At 43.7% G+C, this 18,020-nt stretch overlaps 1 protein-coding gene across 40 annotated transcripts in view; it reads right to left on the bottom strand.

Annotated features, from left to right (window-relative positions):
- ZBTB20 (zinc finger and BTB domain containing 20) overlaps window positions 1-18,020 on the bottom strand; it is a 771,855-nt gene that overhangs the window by 25,974 nt on the left and 727,861 nt on the right. For all 40 annotated transcript variants that reach the window (XM_087861260.1, XM_087861259.1, XM_087861245.1 and 37 more), the window contains one exon: window positions 4,958-6,562. In XM_087861260.1, the coding sequence (XP_087717386.1) occupies window positions 4,958-6,562 (1,605 nt within the window). The remainder of the gene's footprint in view (window positions 1-4,957; window positions 6,563-18,020) is intronic.

Raw genomic sequence — 18,020 nt, 5'->3', positions numbered from 1 at the left:
TTGGATGCTTAACCAACTGAGCCACTCAGGCACCCCCATATATAGATTTTAAAGCAAAAAGTCCTAAGATTGGGTCTTAAAAGAGAGTTCTACCTGGGTAGTATTGCGAGATAAAATGTATGACACCCAGTTAAATCTGACTTTCAGAAAAGCAATGAATAGTGTTTTAGTCTACGCACGTCACAAATACTGCATGAGACATACTTAAGATAAAAATACACTTGTTCTTTATCCACAATTCAAATTTCACTGGACATCCTGTATTTTTGTTTGCTAAATTTGGTAAGCCTATACCTGGTGGTAAATAAATCCTCAAATGCCATCCTGGTTATTTGATTCATTCACTGATGAAATATTTATTGAATGTTTATTATGTGTAAGGTATATCTTTATCTCTATCTATCTATCTACCTATCAATTATTTCTGGCTCACACAGTTCACATTATAATGGGAAGGTGTTGCAACAACCACATAATGATAATACATGTCCGTACTTTAAAGTGCCAGAAGGCGAACATTTGCTGTGGTACTTGTGCAGTTTGAGAGACTTAGCTCACCTTTTGTTCATGAGGTATTTGCCTCATAATATAATTTATCCATTATAAAATCAAGCTGTTATTTTCAACTGGTTTACTTTTTCCAAATGCATAGGTTCTTATGAGTGGAATTTTAGAGAACAATGTTATGTAACAAAAGCAACCTGATGCCACCTCGTCATCGCCCAGCCTTCTAGGGAAATGATTCTCAACCTACTGTGAATCAGGACTGACTGAAACAACAGAATGCTGGGTTCCATCACAGTGTTTCTGCTTCAGGGCTGGAAGGGCCTGAGAATTTGTATGCTGCTGGTATGGGGATCACACCGTGAGGACCACTGCTCCAGGGTTATCTTCGAATGTTCCCTACTGCTTGCCTTCATATCCACATTGACACCAAAGCTTGTCCTTCTCTGTCCTCTGTCTTTCCCTTCCATTCCCATTCCTTTGACTTTTGTCTTTTCTCTTGAGGGGAGGGGACATAGAGGAGCCTGCTTGGTTCCATGACAGGATGGTTTGTGTTATCTGTTTTTCTCTGATTCTCTTATTTTCAAATACGTCCTTAACTCTTGCTTTCATATCTCACAACTTCTATGGAGCTGTAGTAAAGTGAACTTGAGACACTCCTAGGAGAAATGGAGTACCACTGTGGCTTGGCTGGGAGTAGAGAGGTTAGGTGAGGGATTTTTCTTTTACTCTTAAAAAAATCATTAAGAAGTGAAAAAAAAATGCTGATGTTCAGGGGAAACCCAAGAAGTATCATCACGTGGCTTCAGTGTTTGAATTCCATAGAGGAAGGAAATCTGTCAAGAGCTTATTATTCAGAGATATGAGATAGCAAAGAAAGGGGACTCGGGTAATAATGACGATGGTTTTTTTTTAAACATTAACTAGTACTTTACCTTTTATGAAAAGCTCTTAAATGCACCATACCTTTACAGCTACTTAAAAGGCAGGAAAATTATGACTTCCAATTATAAACGCAAAGAAACTGAGGGTTATAAAATTAAGTGACTTGCTTAAGGCCACACAGCCAATTAAAGGGACCAAAACTGAACCCAAATAATCGAATTCAACAACTTATGTCGTCACTCTAAGTTTCAGTGTTATAATCATTATGGAATATGCTTTACAGCCAAGGGCTTTCTGGTTCTCTACCGCAGAGCTTAGCTCCAAAGTCAGACTACTCATTTCTTCTCAAACACTTCCTTTCAATGAATATGTGGATCATTAATATAGAGCTTCACAGAATTTTGTCTGGAGCCCATGTCTCAGAATAGATTCTCGGCAATTGTGGATAGTAAGTACTATCGACATTAAAGTTGGAGCAACTGAAATGCAAATCCAGGGAGCAGGCATAATAGCCATGTTGCAGAGAACCCAAATCTCTTTCCTTTCAGCTCTGCCAAGCTATTCTTTATTAGTGAGATTCTTTTAGATTAGAGGTAAGAATACTGAAACCGTCCCTACTCTTCCAAGTATCCCTAGTACTTTCTAGAATCTTTTTAGACTGACATTTAGATTTTTTGCTCTGGATTTTTATCATTTCCACTGGGCTCTTGTGAAGTTGGGAGGCCCTGTTTTTTTTTTTTTTTTTTTATGTTTTCCCAAGAAATTGGAGAGAACTTTGTTTTGAAATGGAGGCTGCAATGAATCCAGGTTCTGAATTACTTCCATATGCTCAGGCTGTCTTGCCTTTTGAAAAATCTAGACCAATTGTACTTTAACTTTGTAAGGTTATGGACTCCTTCAGCTAGACAAAAGTCTTGATAGACATACGGCCCTTCTAAACTGCCACTGCCAAATAATTCAGGGTGAATGGGAAGAGTTTCACTTCTTTTAAATGAGGTGCTCAAGTGATATCTATAATTAATTGTTCCCAGATGTGGCCATTTTATACATTTCAATACAAAAACTTCATAATTTACTGAGGACCTTCATAGTCTACTAGAGATCTGAAGGCTACACTTTGAGCATAACGCAGATTTATGACTTTACTTGTAACTTTTGTATCTATGATGTCTAAATGTACAAACCCATTGCTGGTTTTCTCATGGGCAAATCCAGTTATTTGGATTAACCACAGAATCCTTTAGTGAATCCACTGGACGAATGCGTTTATATGGCAAAAAGACAATTTTTGATAGTGCACTGCAAATCTTATGTTGCAAATTTAAAGCCTTATTTCAATATGCGATCTAATAGAATATGGGAATTTTCCATCCACTAGGTCTACTGGAAGAGATGCATGGGGGCAGGGGGAGGGAGAGTAGAAACAGTTATGGATCCAAGACTAGCAAAGTGAACTTGGGTAAGGAGACACTTCCACAAATGGTCTCTTTTTCCTCCCTAATCTTTAATTTGATGTTTTATATGACAACTATTCAGAAGACGAAAGGACTAACTATGTGAGAGCACTCTGTAAACCATAAAGTGCCACACAACTAGGAATACTACTATTTGATCAGTTTACCAAATAATGATGACATCCATATCACATGGAAAATTGCCCTTGATTGATCTCAGGTTATCAGTGCATTCACATTTACCCTAAATAAACTTAGTGACTTACCACTACCTGATTTTCTTTCTAAATTCAGTAGTGAGTTACTATGTTAATTTGGAGTTGTGCAAACTGTCATCCTTAAGAATAACTGATTCACACAAAGGCACATACACAGATGTACCTAATGTCTTGACTTAAGTTGACTGCGAAGAAAGCAAAGTTCATCGTAAGTAACGTTCTGTTTTAGTTGTTCACTTTCCTATTGGGTACCTTGTCTCAGTATCTGTTATTTTCCTTCCTTTCTATTTACCAAGTTAAATTTATCTCCCTTATGTCCTATCCCCTAGATTCCCGCTAGCTGATCTGAGAAGCAAGGCTGCTCAGAGGAACGAATTTGTTTTTGTGTATTGTAACTCACGATAGGCATTTCAAATACGGTGATCATCACTGGGGCGGGTATTTTCAGATATGAGAGAATCTATGTGAAATCATATTGCATATGTGGTCACTTATATGGAGGAGCATCTGTGAAATTCTCACTTCTATGTCTGTCCCATTATTGAGCTGGAAAAGGCACTCGCTGGGCAGTCAGGAGATCTTAGCTCTAGAATCACAGAATCCAGAGGTGAAACACCATCTCACCCAACTACTCACCAAATGACTGAGGCCCCTCTGCAACATCCCTATGAAATGATCATCCATTCTCTCCTTGAACACCTCTAATTATAGAAACTCAGTCCCTTGGGAGGCTGTCTATCCCATCTTAGAGCAGCTCAGACTGCTAACAAACCTTTTATTTAGTTGAAAGGATCTCCTTTATAGCTTCCAATCATTGGTCCAGTTCTACCTTTTGAAGCCAAACAGAACAAGCTTAATGTCTCTCTCCTCCCAACCATTTAAATAAAGCTCCCAGTGCTAATGTTAGCTACCATTTATAGAGTGCTGATTATGCGCCAGGAATTGTTTTAAGAGTTTCACATATTAATTTCCTTAATCCTGAAATGACACTCTGAGAAAGATATATTACTGTTATCCCCATTAGATAGACAAGGAAACAAGTGTAGAAAGATTAAGTAATTTTCCCAAGGTGACAAAGTTCAGTAGTGGCTAAGTCTGGTTAGACCTGGGCAGTGCGGTTCCAGAGCTCCAGCTGAACTGCTACATTATGCTGCCCTGAAGCTCAGATACTTGGATGTTATATGATGCCTGAGTCTTCTTTTTTGCAGGTCGAACAGCCCTCAGACCTTCAACCGTGCTATGCCATGGCTTTGCATCCCTTCATCATCCTAATTATATTCCTCTGAATGTGTCCCAGTCTATCGTCTTTTTAAAAGGTGCCCAGACCAGACTGTGGGCTCTAGATGCTGAAAATAGAGAATAAGCCATAGAAAATAGAATGAGTCTATCACTTCTCCATTTCAGGGACCATATATGCAGCACAAGTGTGCATCAGCCTTGCTGCGGCCTCTTCAAGCTGATGGCTCATACAGAACTCACTACAGACTAAAACTCTCATCCCTGCTCTGCCTCTATGACTTTGGTCTGTAAAATGAAGTGACTGGAGTATATAATCTCCAAGGACATTTCCAGTTCTAAACACCTGGACTCAGAGAATGTATTACGAAGTTCAAGGTATTTAAGGGATATTGTGCCTGCAAATGCTTTGTCAGACTTTCTCCCGTTTGGCCCTTCTCCATAGGGTTTCTGTGATTTTGTATTTCGGCAGCAGACGCTTCCTGCCTACGATGGGGGTACTGTTGGTGTTTCTAGAAGGTGGCTGACAGTGGGGTCTCCTTCAGATCTGAAAGATGACTCCAAACCTTCCCCTGCACTTGCTGTCCTGCCCCTCCCTTCCGACAGCCCCCTCACACCCACGGCCTATTTCCAGGCCTCCAGAGGGGCCTGCACACTCACCTGTGTGTACGAACATGTGCTTGACGTAGTTCTGTTTGGCGGTGAAAGTCTTGTTGCAGAGAGTGCACTCGTAAGGCTTTTTTTCGCCCTGCCCACTGGCTGTGCTGTGGCCTGCGGATGGGGCCAGGGGCTGTGGCGCTGGCAGCTGTGCAGTAAAGGTTGACAGGCCAGGCTGGGACACTGTCACAAACTGGGTCTGCTGGCCTGCCAGGGGCTGTGGCAGGCTGAAGAGGAAAGGCTTGGGGCCACTGCCCGCGGGCTGGGTGGTGAAGAGGGCCGGCAGGTAGGTGTTGCCGGCTGTGCCAATGACCTGTGTGTTGCTGGTCAAGGTCAGAGGCATCCTCAAGTTGCTGGTGAGGGTTTCTGTCTGGCGTAAGTAGAGCTGGGTACTTGGCAATGGCTGCCCGATGGACGTGTTCACCGAAGGCTGCTGCAGGACGCTCTTGTCGGAGCTGTTGCTGACAGTGATGACCGTGTTGTCCATCTCCACCTCGTTGCTTCTTTCCGGGGAGGAGGCACCTGTCTCTAGCTGGTGCGGCTGTGGGCCGCCCTCGGCAGGCGCTTCTGCGGCCTGCTCGGCTTGGGCAGGTTCGGCCTGGCCATCCCGCGCCGCCCCGGGCCCGAACTGCTGCTCCACCGAGTCAGGCTCGGTGCCTATGGAGGAACTGACGCCCGAGTCGAAGCTTTCGCCCTTGGGCTCACTCTCAGTGCCCTCCGCCTGGTCGGTGTCTTCCGTGCACTCCTCGGATTCGTTGCGCTCCAGGATCTGCACCCTTTGCTGCCCATAGTAGTCGTAATCGTCCTCCATCTCCTGTTTAATGTGGATGTTGCCCACCAGGGTCTGGATGCGCACAGGCCGGGGCTGCTTGCGGCAGTGCGTGGTCTCGGGGGTGGTGGACAGGTAGCGCTCCATCTGCTGCGAGCGCTCGTGGATGCGCGTGATCCAGCTGGGGTCTTCCATGTGGTGGTCACGGGGCAGGCCGAGTGCAGTCTCGTGGTGGCTGACCACCGCACCGCTGTAGAAGGAGCGCTCCCCGCTGCCGTTCTGCATGGAGCATGCGTAGAGCGCCGAGTAGATCCTGTCCACGCTGTGCTGCGGGTGGCTCTGCAGGTAGCCCGACTCGGTGTCGCTGCTCTGGCCCGATGTGCCTGACTCGGGAGTGCCCCGTGGCGTGTCCTGGCCCGAGTCCTGGATCCCCGGGAACACATCGCCCACGTTCTGCGACACAATGCGCGTGCACTCATCGATGACTGTTTTGATCTGCAGGATGCTGGCGGCCGTGAGGATCTGCAGGGCTTCCGACTGCGAGACGCGCAGCACGCCGCTGTACATGAAGTCAATGAGCTTTTGCACCGACTGCACCGACACCACGGACGGGATCTCGATGTCGCTGTAGCCCAGCAGCAGCTTGTCCTGGAAGAAGGGGCTGCCGGCCGCCAGCACGCAGCGGTGTGCGCGCAGCATGCTCCCGTGGATGCGCACCGTCACGTCACAGAAGTGGCCACGGTTGCGCTGCTCGTTGAGGGTCTCGAGCACGGAATTGCTGAAGTTGTGAAGGTTGATGCTGTGAATGCGCTCGGTCATCCCCTTGCAACTGATGTCACCTGCACGGTGGCAAGACAGACACAAGACAGGGTGTGTGGGTGAGAGCTAGCTGACTGCATTCCTAACACCCAGGTCTCAGGTGGGTCACGCTCATGGCTCTTGGAAGCACCCCCCACCCCCGACCTTGCAGACACAAGCGGGCTCAGTGGCGAGATGGACACGCTTTGCACAGGGATAGGGCTGTGGGTATGATGGTCTATGGGAACGAGGCCTTGAATTTGGCTCCAACAATACCCCAGCTATTTTGGGTATTGAATTCCTATCAATGCCCTAGAGCTTCAGCCAGGGTTGCCAGTTGAAGTAGGACAGCCTAATAAACAGATGGGTCATTTGCCCGCTCTTCCCACAACTTTAGCACATAAAACCTGAGAAACAAATGGAAGATTGGTTCTCATGGAACGCTTTACCTCTACTTTACACAGGTCTAAGCCGAGGTCCTTTGGGAAAGCTTACATTTTCTCCAATTTTTCAAAGTTCCTGATTTTATTCATAGACAGCAACAATCTTCATAGTTAAAAAAATAAACTCCCTTCCTATTTATATGTATATTTCTTTTTTTTTAAAAGATTTTATTTATTTATTTGACAGGATAGAGACAGCCAGCGAGAGAGGGAACACAAGCAGGGGGAGTGGGAGAGGAAGAAGCAGGCTCATAGCGGAGGAGCCTGATGTGGGGCTCGATCCCATAACGCCGGGATCACGCCCTGAGCCGAAGGCAGACGCTTAACTGCTGTGCCACCCAGGCGCCCCTATATGTATATTTCTGAGTCCATACCATGTATGCAAAAACCCTTGGAAAATCCAGTCCAGACTAAGATACCCACCAAACAACTGCCACCATGTTTTCCACTTAAGGGACAGGCTTTAGGGTGCAGTCTGCTAGCTGGAGGGGCGCTCACCCACTGCTTCTATATCTATACTGTCTTCTTGTCATCTCCGACAACCCATCTGAGGACCTTCTAAAGTGGTTGTATGTGACATGGGTCGTTTTCTGCATTTCCTGAAGCTTAACGAGGAAGGAATGATAAAAAAGGTCGGAGATGGCAGCACTGACCTGGGAGACTGTAATATACTAGGTGATCATATTTAGTGTTCAAACTGGGCACTTCTGAGAGTGAAAGGGAGCACTGTTAATAATTAGGTGAGGACAGCAGGAGTAAGCCAGGAATGGGCGGTGTGATCACCCTAGGCAATACCGTGTTCTGTGCACTTGCTACAGGGAAGTATCAAACGTCTCCCAGTGGGAAGGCAGCAGTCAGCTACGTGGAGGCTGTCCATAGCCTGACCCATGGCCACCCTTAAACCCCGGGCTCTGCAGACACGTGATAATGGTTACATTTGGATCACCGATGGAGAATTAAAATGGATATAGCTATAACACTAAGGCTTAGGGCTTTCCCGTTTTTTGACCTCACTTCTCAAACAGCTCTAAAGAATCCCTCTCTCCGAACCATTCTTCATTTATATTCTCCATCCTTGCCTTCACAACTGAACAATCAGCTTGAGAGAGGCCAACTAAGTGGGCTTTGACAACCAGGTGGCGCAAGCACTGCTGGCCTGTGACCAGGATTCCTGCGTCTTGTGAGAAGTAGCCCCCGGAGGTAATGACCTGCGGACGGGAGGAATGCCCACCTCCTAGGCTCTCTCTCCTCTGCCTCAGGAGTCTGAGCTCCACGAGCTCTAAACTCAATCTCCTCATGCTGTCTGAGCTCAGTCGGTGTGACCGCATCCTTTTGTATGCTCATTTATGTCCTTTGTTCCCATCTTTCCATTTAGTCAGACTCACATATATCCAGTTAACTTAATACACACCTAGAGGCTCTATTTCAGTCATACGATTTGCACTGATTTTTACATAAGAGATTTCGTTCTTGTTCTGACTTCCATTGGGTCTGTGATGTGCCGAAAATATTGCACTGGGCTACAGTTTCTATTTTTTTCACTGTTGTAAAAACAAATTGTCATTGCCAGATTAAAGAATCATGGTGAATCCTCTCTAACTGTGCTAATACAAAGTATAGCCCCAGAGGAAGGCCCCAATAAGCCAGGAAGATGTTCAGGAAATCAGTCAGCAGACAAATTCTAAGTTCTTGCTGAGCCCCCATGCACAGAGAGCACGATAACAACATGAGCAAACATTCCTTTTTTAACGCTTACCATGTATTACCAGATTATTTCATTTAATCATCACAGCAACCCTTATCGTGTAGGTAGTATTATTACCCCCCATTTTTCAAACGAGGAAGCTGAGGCCATAGCAAATTAAGAAACTCACTCAAGGCCACATAGGCAATGGGTGATAGAGCTGGCATTTGAACCCAGGCTGTCTGGCTCTAGAGTTTTCACTCCTACCTGCTTCATTGTATTGCATGCTTTGCCCTAAATGAAGTCTGGCCCTTGGGTGTCCATAAATCCACTGTAAAGCTGTGTGAAAACGTCTGTTCAGTATGTTCTCCAGCTGCTTCTACACCTACCCTTGAATTAGCATGGTGTTCACGTTTCTAGGCCTTGGGACGTCAACATAGTCTCAGTAAATCTAACTTAAAGACATCTTTTTTTTTCTTTTTTAAGTTTATAAATGGAACAATGCAAGAGATAAAACAACTTGTCCTGGCACTAAAATGTACAGTTTTCTATATACAGTTTTACTATCACTAAAGTCTTTTTTATTTAAGTAAAACGGTAAGCACTAACACTGGATGAGTCTGATAAAATCACCACCTCTGAGGAGGATAGATTTATTAAGTAACTTTTTTCCACACAGGTGAAAACACTCTTTAGACACACAATTGCTCTTAGCATGAGGCACAGCAACATCACTAGATTTGTCATGATGAAGAGTTGTCTCCTTTCTGATAATTCTGGGGAGAAACTCTATGACAGTTATCCTAATAATCGATATTCATGTAGTATTTCACGGTGTACAAAACTCTTTCACATACAGCATCTTAGTCTTTCCTTAAAACCATCCTATATGTTCTCAGGACAAGTCCTATTATTATTATTTGATGTAAAAAAAGGTTGAGGCTACCAAAGTGTTTAAATGACTTACCCTAAGTTTTATACAACTAGTAAGAGGCAGGGTTGGGATTAGAACCCACACCCCTGGATCCTTTTTCTCAGTCCGTAACACTGGATCATTGAAGAATGAAACTCAGATTGCCTAAAGATCTAAGGCCATCCTAATCCTCAGGACATAGAAGAAAAGATAAAAACACTGTAAGTGATGATGGAGGTTGCTTTAGAGGGAAATGGTCAACAGCAAAAGCTGTCCTCATACTCACACACTCATACACAGATACACACACTCAAAATCTCATGCGAAAAATTCAAAGTGCTTGTTTGACTGAACTGGTTGAGTCTATCTAAACAATCAGGTAACCCTATAGAGATAATCACAAAAAAAATTGTGAAATAGTCTGAATTATGATTGTTGCAGTCATGTCACCAACTTCACTAAAAACCACAGAGACAATCTCAAACCTGTACACACGTACAACCTGGCCCGACAAGCCTAGTTGGATTTTTATGGACACAAGTTTTAAACATCTCCCTGAGTACACTGGTCCCACACTGCAGCGAGCAGCCATGAAAGGCTGAATGGGCTTTGCTAATACGAGTTCAGATGCGATGGGGACCCTGCCTCTCCATTCAGGCACGCCTGGTCCCTCCCGCACACAATGCTGAAGCAATTCTTTCCCAGGCTTTCTTTTATATTTAACACTAATACAGTGGGAAAAAGTTTCTGCCACAGCGAGGCAATGTCCAGGCTTTTGTGAAGCAGGTCCTTTCATCCAATGGGCATTAATGTATAGATTCCAATGGAATAAATCTGAAATACTCTACTGTAGAAGATTTGTTCCCCATTGAAAACAAATCTTGATTAGATGGTTATTCAGGGACTGTATAGGAAGGAATGGTGTGAAAATGCTAACTCCATTCTTTCCTAGATTGGCACTGAATAGGCATTTGGGCTATTCAAAAAAAAAAAAAGAAAGAAAGAAAGAAAAAAAAAAAAAGAAAATACCAACCACCCTCTCAACTCTACAAAACCATACAACTTTACAAAGATTATGTATATTTGGGGATGCCACCTCCCCCAAAAAATACCCCCACGGTGGTGTGAACGTAGAACCAATAGGGTAAAATGAAAAGAGTGATAAAAATGGTTCTCTGTGTGTTTAAAAATAATAACCGACCTCCTTTCCACTAGAGTAAAAATATAGAGTCAGCCTGAGATGGCATTCACTAGAAACACGCAAGGAATCCTACCACTGAGAGTGGTCATGTATTCTGAATGACTGTGTTCTGTGAGCGAGCACAATACAGATGGGGCTGCAGCGGGGTGAGGACTGAAGGGAAAATCGACTCGTGGTGAAAGAGGTGATGGAGGGCCTGGCTCTGCGTTGTAGGAACCCAGCTCCTGCCTGTCTCTTAAACTGCGGGTGTCCAGGGATAGGACTTAGCATGAGAATAAAAAACTGCTTGTGCGTGAGGGAAAATGAACAAGAAAGGAAACAGCAGGCAATACAATCTCCTTTAATTAGGTGTGAAATTCAGTCCTTTCTCAGCCCGGATATATAAAATGAGACCAGTGCAAGGGTGAGGTGCTACGGAGGGAGATGGGAATTTGAAGTCGCTGTGATTTGGGAGGAAACACCAGCTCTCAAATTAAAACCCACATGAATTTCGGTCAAGTCAACACATCTAAGTCAAATGGCAGGGCCGAAAAGCCCCTGAGCTTTCAATCTGGGCCACCAGGCTCACATGAGGTAAGTGGGTCAGCTCATGAACCAGGGCTGGGGCGGCCAGGCCTCCACAGCCCAGTCTCTCCTATCGCACTCTTTCCCACGTTGCACGTTGACACCTTTACTGTGTTGAGGCTGCCCTTTCACGTATCAGGTGATTAGTGATGGTCCTAGGCTACCGTGTGTTGGTGCTACTTGCCAAGTTGGTCACGCTAGGAAAGACCCATTCCTCTCCGGAGCAAGCAGGGATGCATGTGGCGACGCAGGTCCCTTCCTTCCCAAATCTAAAGCTGTTGCCCCTGCCAGTGCCAAGACCTCGGTCATGCCCACTTCACCTTTATACCGGCGTGGGGGGCAACTGCTGAGCCTCCGCACGACAGGAGGCTAGAGCTTGCTCGCTCACGGCTTTCACCGTTTGAAGCACATGGCCCTACACGTGCTTTCTACCTCACTGGCATCTTCACAATCTCTGCGAGACAGGGAAACTGAAGGACTCCATAAAAACCTGCTTTTTGCTCCCTTTCCTGCTTCTATTCTTGCTAGGACCTGCACCCCTGCCCTACGCGTGGCTTAATGTATGCCCCCCTTATAAGGGACAAGGAGTTAATGATTTCTTTGGAGTCTCTCAGCACAATAGATAACATCTAAGGAGTGACCAGGCCAGGCCATCGTGTGCGTATTCCAGACCACTGGCACTAGACATCTCGACGCCAAGACCCCCTGGCTCCAGGGAATAAGTGGCTTATGACGGACACCCGGACTCTGTCCTTGTTCTGACCAGTTCCTGGATGCCTGAGAGGACATGTGCATCAGACCACAGTTGTCAGTAAAAAACCCCAGGCCCCAAGCAAAGACAAGACTCCCTCCTTTCCTTTCTGAGTCTCCCAGACACTCTGTACCTGCACTGTCTCTATACCTTCAGTTAACTCTGCTTTTACCTCCTGCTGGCTGGCATTTGATTTCTACCCTGAGTGCAGCCAGGGACCCTCTTGGCTGATCCAAGACTCAGCCCGCTGGCATCATTTGGAGGGCGGCAGGGGGCACTGGGGAAATCACTTACACAAGCGGAGGGTGGCAGGCAGAACAAGACTCTTCCTCTCACCCTGGCTCCACACACCTAGCATAGCCCACTGGAGATGAACCACGGAGGGTCACCAGCCTGCGGGAAGGACAGCTGCACTGCCTTACACACCCACTCCTGGCTGTAAAGGGGGTGTGTGGGCTGTCTCCCGGTGGTGAGACTTCACCTCTATCATCTATGCCCAAGGTACAGGAATCATTCGAAGCTGCTTTCTTTGTTTTCCTTCTTTTCTCTCTAAGCATTGGTAACAGAATTATTCTCATAAAACATAAATCAGTTGTTCAACTTTCAGAAATTTGACTTTCAAACATATTTTCTGGAAGACACCACCTATGAATGTGGGGAACAGTCTGTATATACTTTTAGTCACTGCTTATTATTTTAGGTGGACAGAAATAGTCAACTTCCTACCTTGCTTCAAGTGTTTATAACACCATTCCTATTTATGATCTCAGTCCTGTAGTTGGGCATGACTTTCCTATTCCTTGAACTTTCATTCATACATTTAATGAATTTTCACTCAATCTGGAGTACAGTTTAAGTATCGAAAGGTCCTTAGGAAGTGTATGTGTGGGCTTTAGGGGTATCCCCATTTTTTCATGAATGGGCATGTTTCTACTTTCACAGGGATAAGGTCAGTGACTTTCGTTAGAATCTCAAAGAGGTCTGTGTTCCTCCCCAAATTAAGCGCCATGAATTGAGAATCCAGTGTCTCTCCTTAGGCTGCTCTTAGCTACTTGGAGTAAGCAGAGCCTCTGAAACCAATGCTGCCTTCATGCCTGCATCTGGTAGCGGGCCAGGCTGCCTGACGCTTCCCATTCACTTAAATTTTGAGATCAACTCAACAGTCCTAGCCTAACTGACAGCAGTTAGCTTTCTGAAGAGGACTTAAAAATAAAAAGAGGATTGAAAAGGAAGAGGGAAAAACGAGAACAGAAATGATATAGTACTATGCTAGTTGAGATCTGGAGGAATGTAACAGAGCTAGATAGTTTGACAGTTGGTGACGCCAAACACAGGTCTTTATCAGGGTGTATCCCCTTTGACGGGTAACACAAATGCATGGAAGAACTAGGAACATCCTTTAATGTTTTTTGACGGTGAAAAATGAGATATTGTGGTATAAATAAATAAATACAAACTTAACATGACTTCCTTCCTTCCTCTCTCCCTCCCTCCCTTTTTCTTTTCTTTTCATTTCATTTCTTTTCCTTTTTTTTTTTTAAGTTAATATGTACTTCTAATCTAGCCAACAAGATAGACTTCACCTGCAAGCTCTGTAGTACCTCAAACTGGCGGTTGGCTTTTTCTTTCTTTGTTTTTCTCTCTCCCTCCCTTCTTTCATTCCTCTCTCCTTCCCTCCTTCCCTCCCTTCCTTCCTCTCCTTCCTTCCTTCCTTCCTTCCTTCCTTCCTTCCTTCCTTCCTCTTTCCTCCTCTCCATTCCCTCTCTTCCTCTCTCCCTTCTTTCCTTCCGCTACACCATTAAGTTTTCCTAAGCTTCAAGTATGGGGAACAAGGAGGCAAAATTGTGAAGCAGGAACACATTTGCCCTGTGATCTTCAGGCCCATCCCCAAATCTGGACCAAGCCTCTATTCCTGTCATCCTTTCCCTCTCTTCCCTCTACCAAAAAGTAAGAGCCTTACATTTTGTCTGAAGGATAGGAAGAGACTGATGATACTGGTGGGATTTTCAGGGCCAAAGGAAAGTCCCAGGGAAGCCCTTTTACTCGGCTCTGGAGGCTCTCACAGTCTCCCTCAGACAGCCCAGTCCTTTGGTTTGCTTGATTCCACATTCATTCTGCTGTTACCTCCAAGAAGAGACTGAGAAATGCCTGACTATGCATCTAACATTGCAAATACAACGGACTGACATATGAAGTTGTTTGGGTCATTTGAATTTTCACCAATTCATGAGTGAAACATTTACTGAGAATACCCTCATGTAAAGGGATCCATAAGGCCATAGATGATCTGAAATCTCAAACAGTGGAAGAAATTCATCCATAAGGACCTTTGATATTTGAAATGTACATTAATCAATCAGCTTCTCTCAGACCCCAGTGCCCAGGAGAAGCTGGGTCTATTTTTATCTTTGGGGACCCTGTGAAAATCATACCTGGAGCTCAGAATCAAAATTTAGACGGCATTTCCGCAATGATATGGGACCTCATGGTATGCCTTTCTAAGTAAAATTTACCCCCTAGCCTCATTTGAGTGTCAATTCCTTATTTTACTTCAACGCTGATTTCTTTTTTATCATTATGTATAAGTATATTTTCCTACGTATTTACTAATATATTGGACTTCCTTTTAGGCCAACTGAAATCCCTTTAGTCATGAGGTGAGGATATAATCAAACAATTAAGAAGTAATTGAACATCAACGTTATGGAACCCATTCTAAGTATAAGTTAAAACTTCAGCTTCGGGTATTATCAAGCTACATCCTTCATGAATTTCTATACTTTGAGCATCTGATTCCAGTGAAACACTGAATGTTCAAACACCTTCTTTATTCTCTTACAGTACAGATTGTGAAAGCTAAGTTTTAACTCTGGGAACAAAGGCATTGGACAGCTATAATTCTAGACAACATTCTGAAAGACACCTATGCCCTCATTCCAAAGCTGAAATGAAATGGCTTCTTCTTGAGGAGGGAGGACCTGCTGGGACTAAGGAGGAAAGTCAATGAAATCTGAGGTTGATGCCTTTAAATCCTCTTATATCATAAACCTTTTGAGACACCTTTTAGGAGTTTGATTTTTTTTATAAAGCTCTTTCCTTACAAATTTAGCTGCTGCCCTATTGTAACCTTTTCTTTTGTTCACTAAATCTGGGGAACAAAAACACAGAGATGCTGCATCCGTGGGCGGGATACAAGAATGAACAAAGGGATCTGCTTAAATTCACAGTGAAAGTATGCAGTTTGAACTTGGCTTTGGATAGGCCTTAGAGAAGGATCTTTATTTTCAAATGTACAGCTAATAAGTTTGGTTCTTTTTTTTTTTTTCTGCTTGAAAAGAAACTATAAATTTAAAAAGTGTTTATATAAAAACCAGCACCTTCTTACTTACTAATCTGTTCTTCTTTTGATCTCTATAGCACCATATGGTCATTTTAAATGAAAAACAAAGTTTTATCTTTAGTGAGTTCAAAGATCCAGTGTAACTCCCAGGAATGGCATTCCTTTGGAAAATATCAACTGGTTTTAAAGTATACTTATATAAGAAATTAATTTTTTGACTTTGGGAAAACTTTTATCTGAACTTCAACGAGTGAGAAAACAGAATCCCATAGTGTCATTTTTAAAAAGCTGTTTTACTAAAATAATCACAGAGCTTCCCAAGCCACAGAACTTCCTTTGGTCCTCTGTTGCTGCACTGTTTTGAAACTGCTTTTGAAGCAGATCTTGGGATTTATGCTCAAACGTTCTCTTTACTTATGTCTTCCTAGAAAAAATAAGTTAGTTCCAATGTGACAACTGGTTTTCAAGCATAGTTTGTTGGTAGAAGGGGGCTACACTATATGTCTACAGAGGGCGTGGGCTTGAGCCATGATAGACTGTTTCACTGAGAGAAATGAAGGTCTTCTACCTCAAAGCAATAAGGAAAAGCAAGGACAATTTACCAGGGAAAAAGTAAACTTGTTTTGCTGGATTACTAGTTAAGTGAGAAGCACAGAGGTGGTTTGATGTGTGCTAATTTAAGACAAGTAGCTGAAACTACATCTCAACAGCCCATCTAGGGTGATCCAGTATAAAACCAGGCACAGGATTTCCTTAAGAAAGAATAAGATGTAAGTCCTTTTGGCTCATGCTAAGATGAAGGAAAAAGAGCCTACATAAATGTCGTCGGAACTCAAAGCCTTGGGGGACACTGGTAAGTAAATGAAGTAGAAGGCATACTTCATAATTATTCTGATAAGGAATAAGATATTTCATTTTTATTGTATTCTTTATATGTTCTTTCATATAATGTTTTTATATTATTTACATGTCATACGAGAAAAGATACTAAGCTGTAAGAGAGTCCTCTACAGCTATAGGTAACATTCTAATCATCTCATCTTACTTCACTGGTTTGATCTTATTTTCTCATTTTCCCAAATAAAATCTCTGCACTGATATAAGAAGTTGGACATTTCGCCATCCCTTACATGTATTGCATTTGTTCTTAATCCTGGTCTTCCACTGAATTTGTTCTGAGTTCTGAAATATTGTGCTTTCTCTACTTACTAAGCCTTATGTACCATTTGAGAGCCCTATTCAAAGTTCTTCCTTCTCTGTGGAGCCTGCTTTGATTGCTGGAGTCCATCCTGAGTTCTTTTCTTAGTTCCAACTGGTTGGTGAGATAATAGAGTGAAACATTAATTTGTTTTGGTCTTTTTCCCCCCACTAAATGAGAAAACTTTCATAAAAATAAGGCAATTAAGAATGGCTAAGTTTGCATATGGTTCTGGACTCCCTTGCCTCAGGAAGTTGTGGCCTCAGAGTTCGGATCAGAAGTTAAGCCTTAAAGACGAAGCCCCAAGACAGAGGGCTTTGTTTTTGGAATCTAGGCCTTCTAAGGGGAATTAAGCTAAGGCCCTTTCTAGTGTGAGGAGGGGCAGGCTGGTGCTTTGGAGTTAGACTGAGGTGATCTGATGGGAGAAAAAGAATCACCTACCTCTCAAATGGGGACAGTGGTAAAGTTTGAAGTCTCTGCTTACATACAACTCTAGTTGGGGGTAATTTCTTGGTATACTTCTGGAGGCTGGACCTAAAAAGTCACTGCCTTGAGAGGTACAGTGATGATCTTGGGGCAAGGACCACTGTGAGGGGCATCTCGAAACCCAGCTAATGCAGTAGAGCCCGGCAGTCAGATGGACCTGGGTCTTTGTCCGGTAGCGATGTGGATGAAGGAGACCCCAGTGCACTTCGGATCTGACTTCACTCAATTTCACGAGTCCTGTCCAAGTCTGGGGAAGGGAGTGGAGCCCTGAAACTTCACAGAATTTCTTACTAACTTCTTATAGGAGCCTCAGGTTTAATTTGCTTTAGAAATTTAAGGAAATGTTTCTTGCACCTGAATGCTGAGGAATAAATCTGAGCTTCTTACACACGTACCACATAATTTAGTACATTACTGATTATTGTCTCATTCTCATTCATGCTCATCTATGTCTACAAGAAGACTCCAAGCTTCCTGCAGGCTAGTACTTTACCTTGTTATAACTATAGCTACAAATACAAATTATTGGACCCTTCACACTGCCTAACACATTTCTTTACGTTGAGCGGGTCCTAACTGAGTATTTGTTAGGTCAGGTCTCCACTGAACTTCCCAAACGTGCTGTCAATGTAGCTGGAACTTCCGGTGGCACCTTTTCTCTGAGGTATGTCTGCATGTGATAGTCCCAGGGGGTCTTTCTGACTCTGAAGTTCTGTGTAATGTTCTTCTTTCTCTCCTTTAATATCTACTGCCTCTCATCAGGGAATAGCCATAGTTCTATTTTCAGTATGCATTTAAGGTCTAAGGCAGTTGGTTTTTTATGTGTTCACTGAGTCTCTCACAAACTGTGTTCCTTCATTTATGGTTTCTGACACAGGCCTTGTGTCCCAATCTCCTGGATTCCATTTCTCCCAAGAGA

The sequence above is a fragment of the Ursus americanus genome, chromosome 4 (assembly GCF_024610735.1).
Source record: "Ursus americanus isolate L20-20 chromosome 4, mUrsAme1.1.p, whole genome shotgun sequence".
NCBI classification, from domain to species: Eukaryota; Metazoa; Chordata; class Mammalia; order Carnivora; family Ursidae; genus Ursus; species Ursus americanus.
The sequence above is the reverse complement of the archived record's forward strand: the minus strand, read 5'-3'. Positions and strand labels throughout refer to the sequence as shown.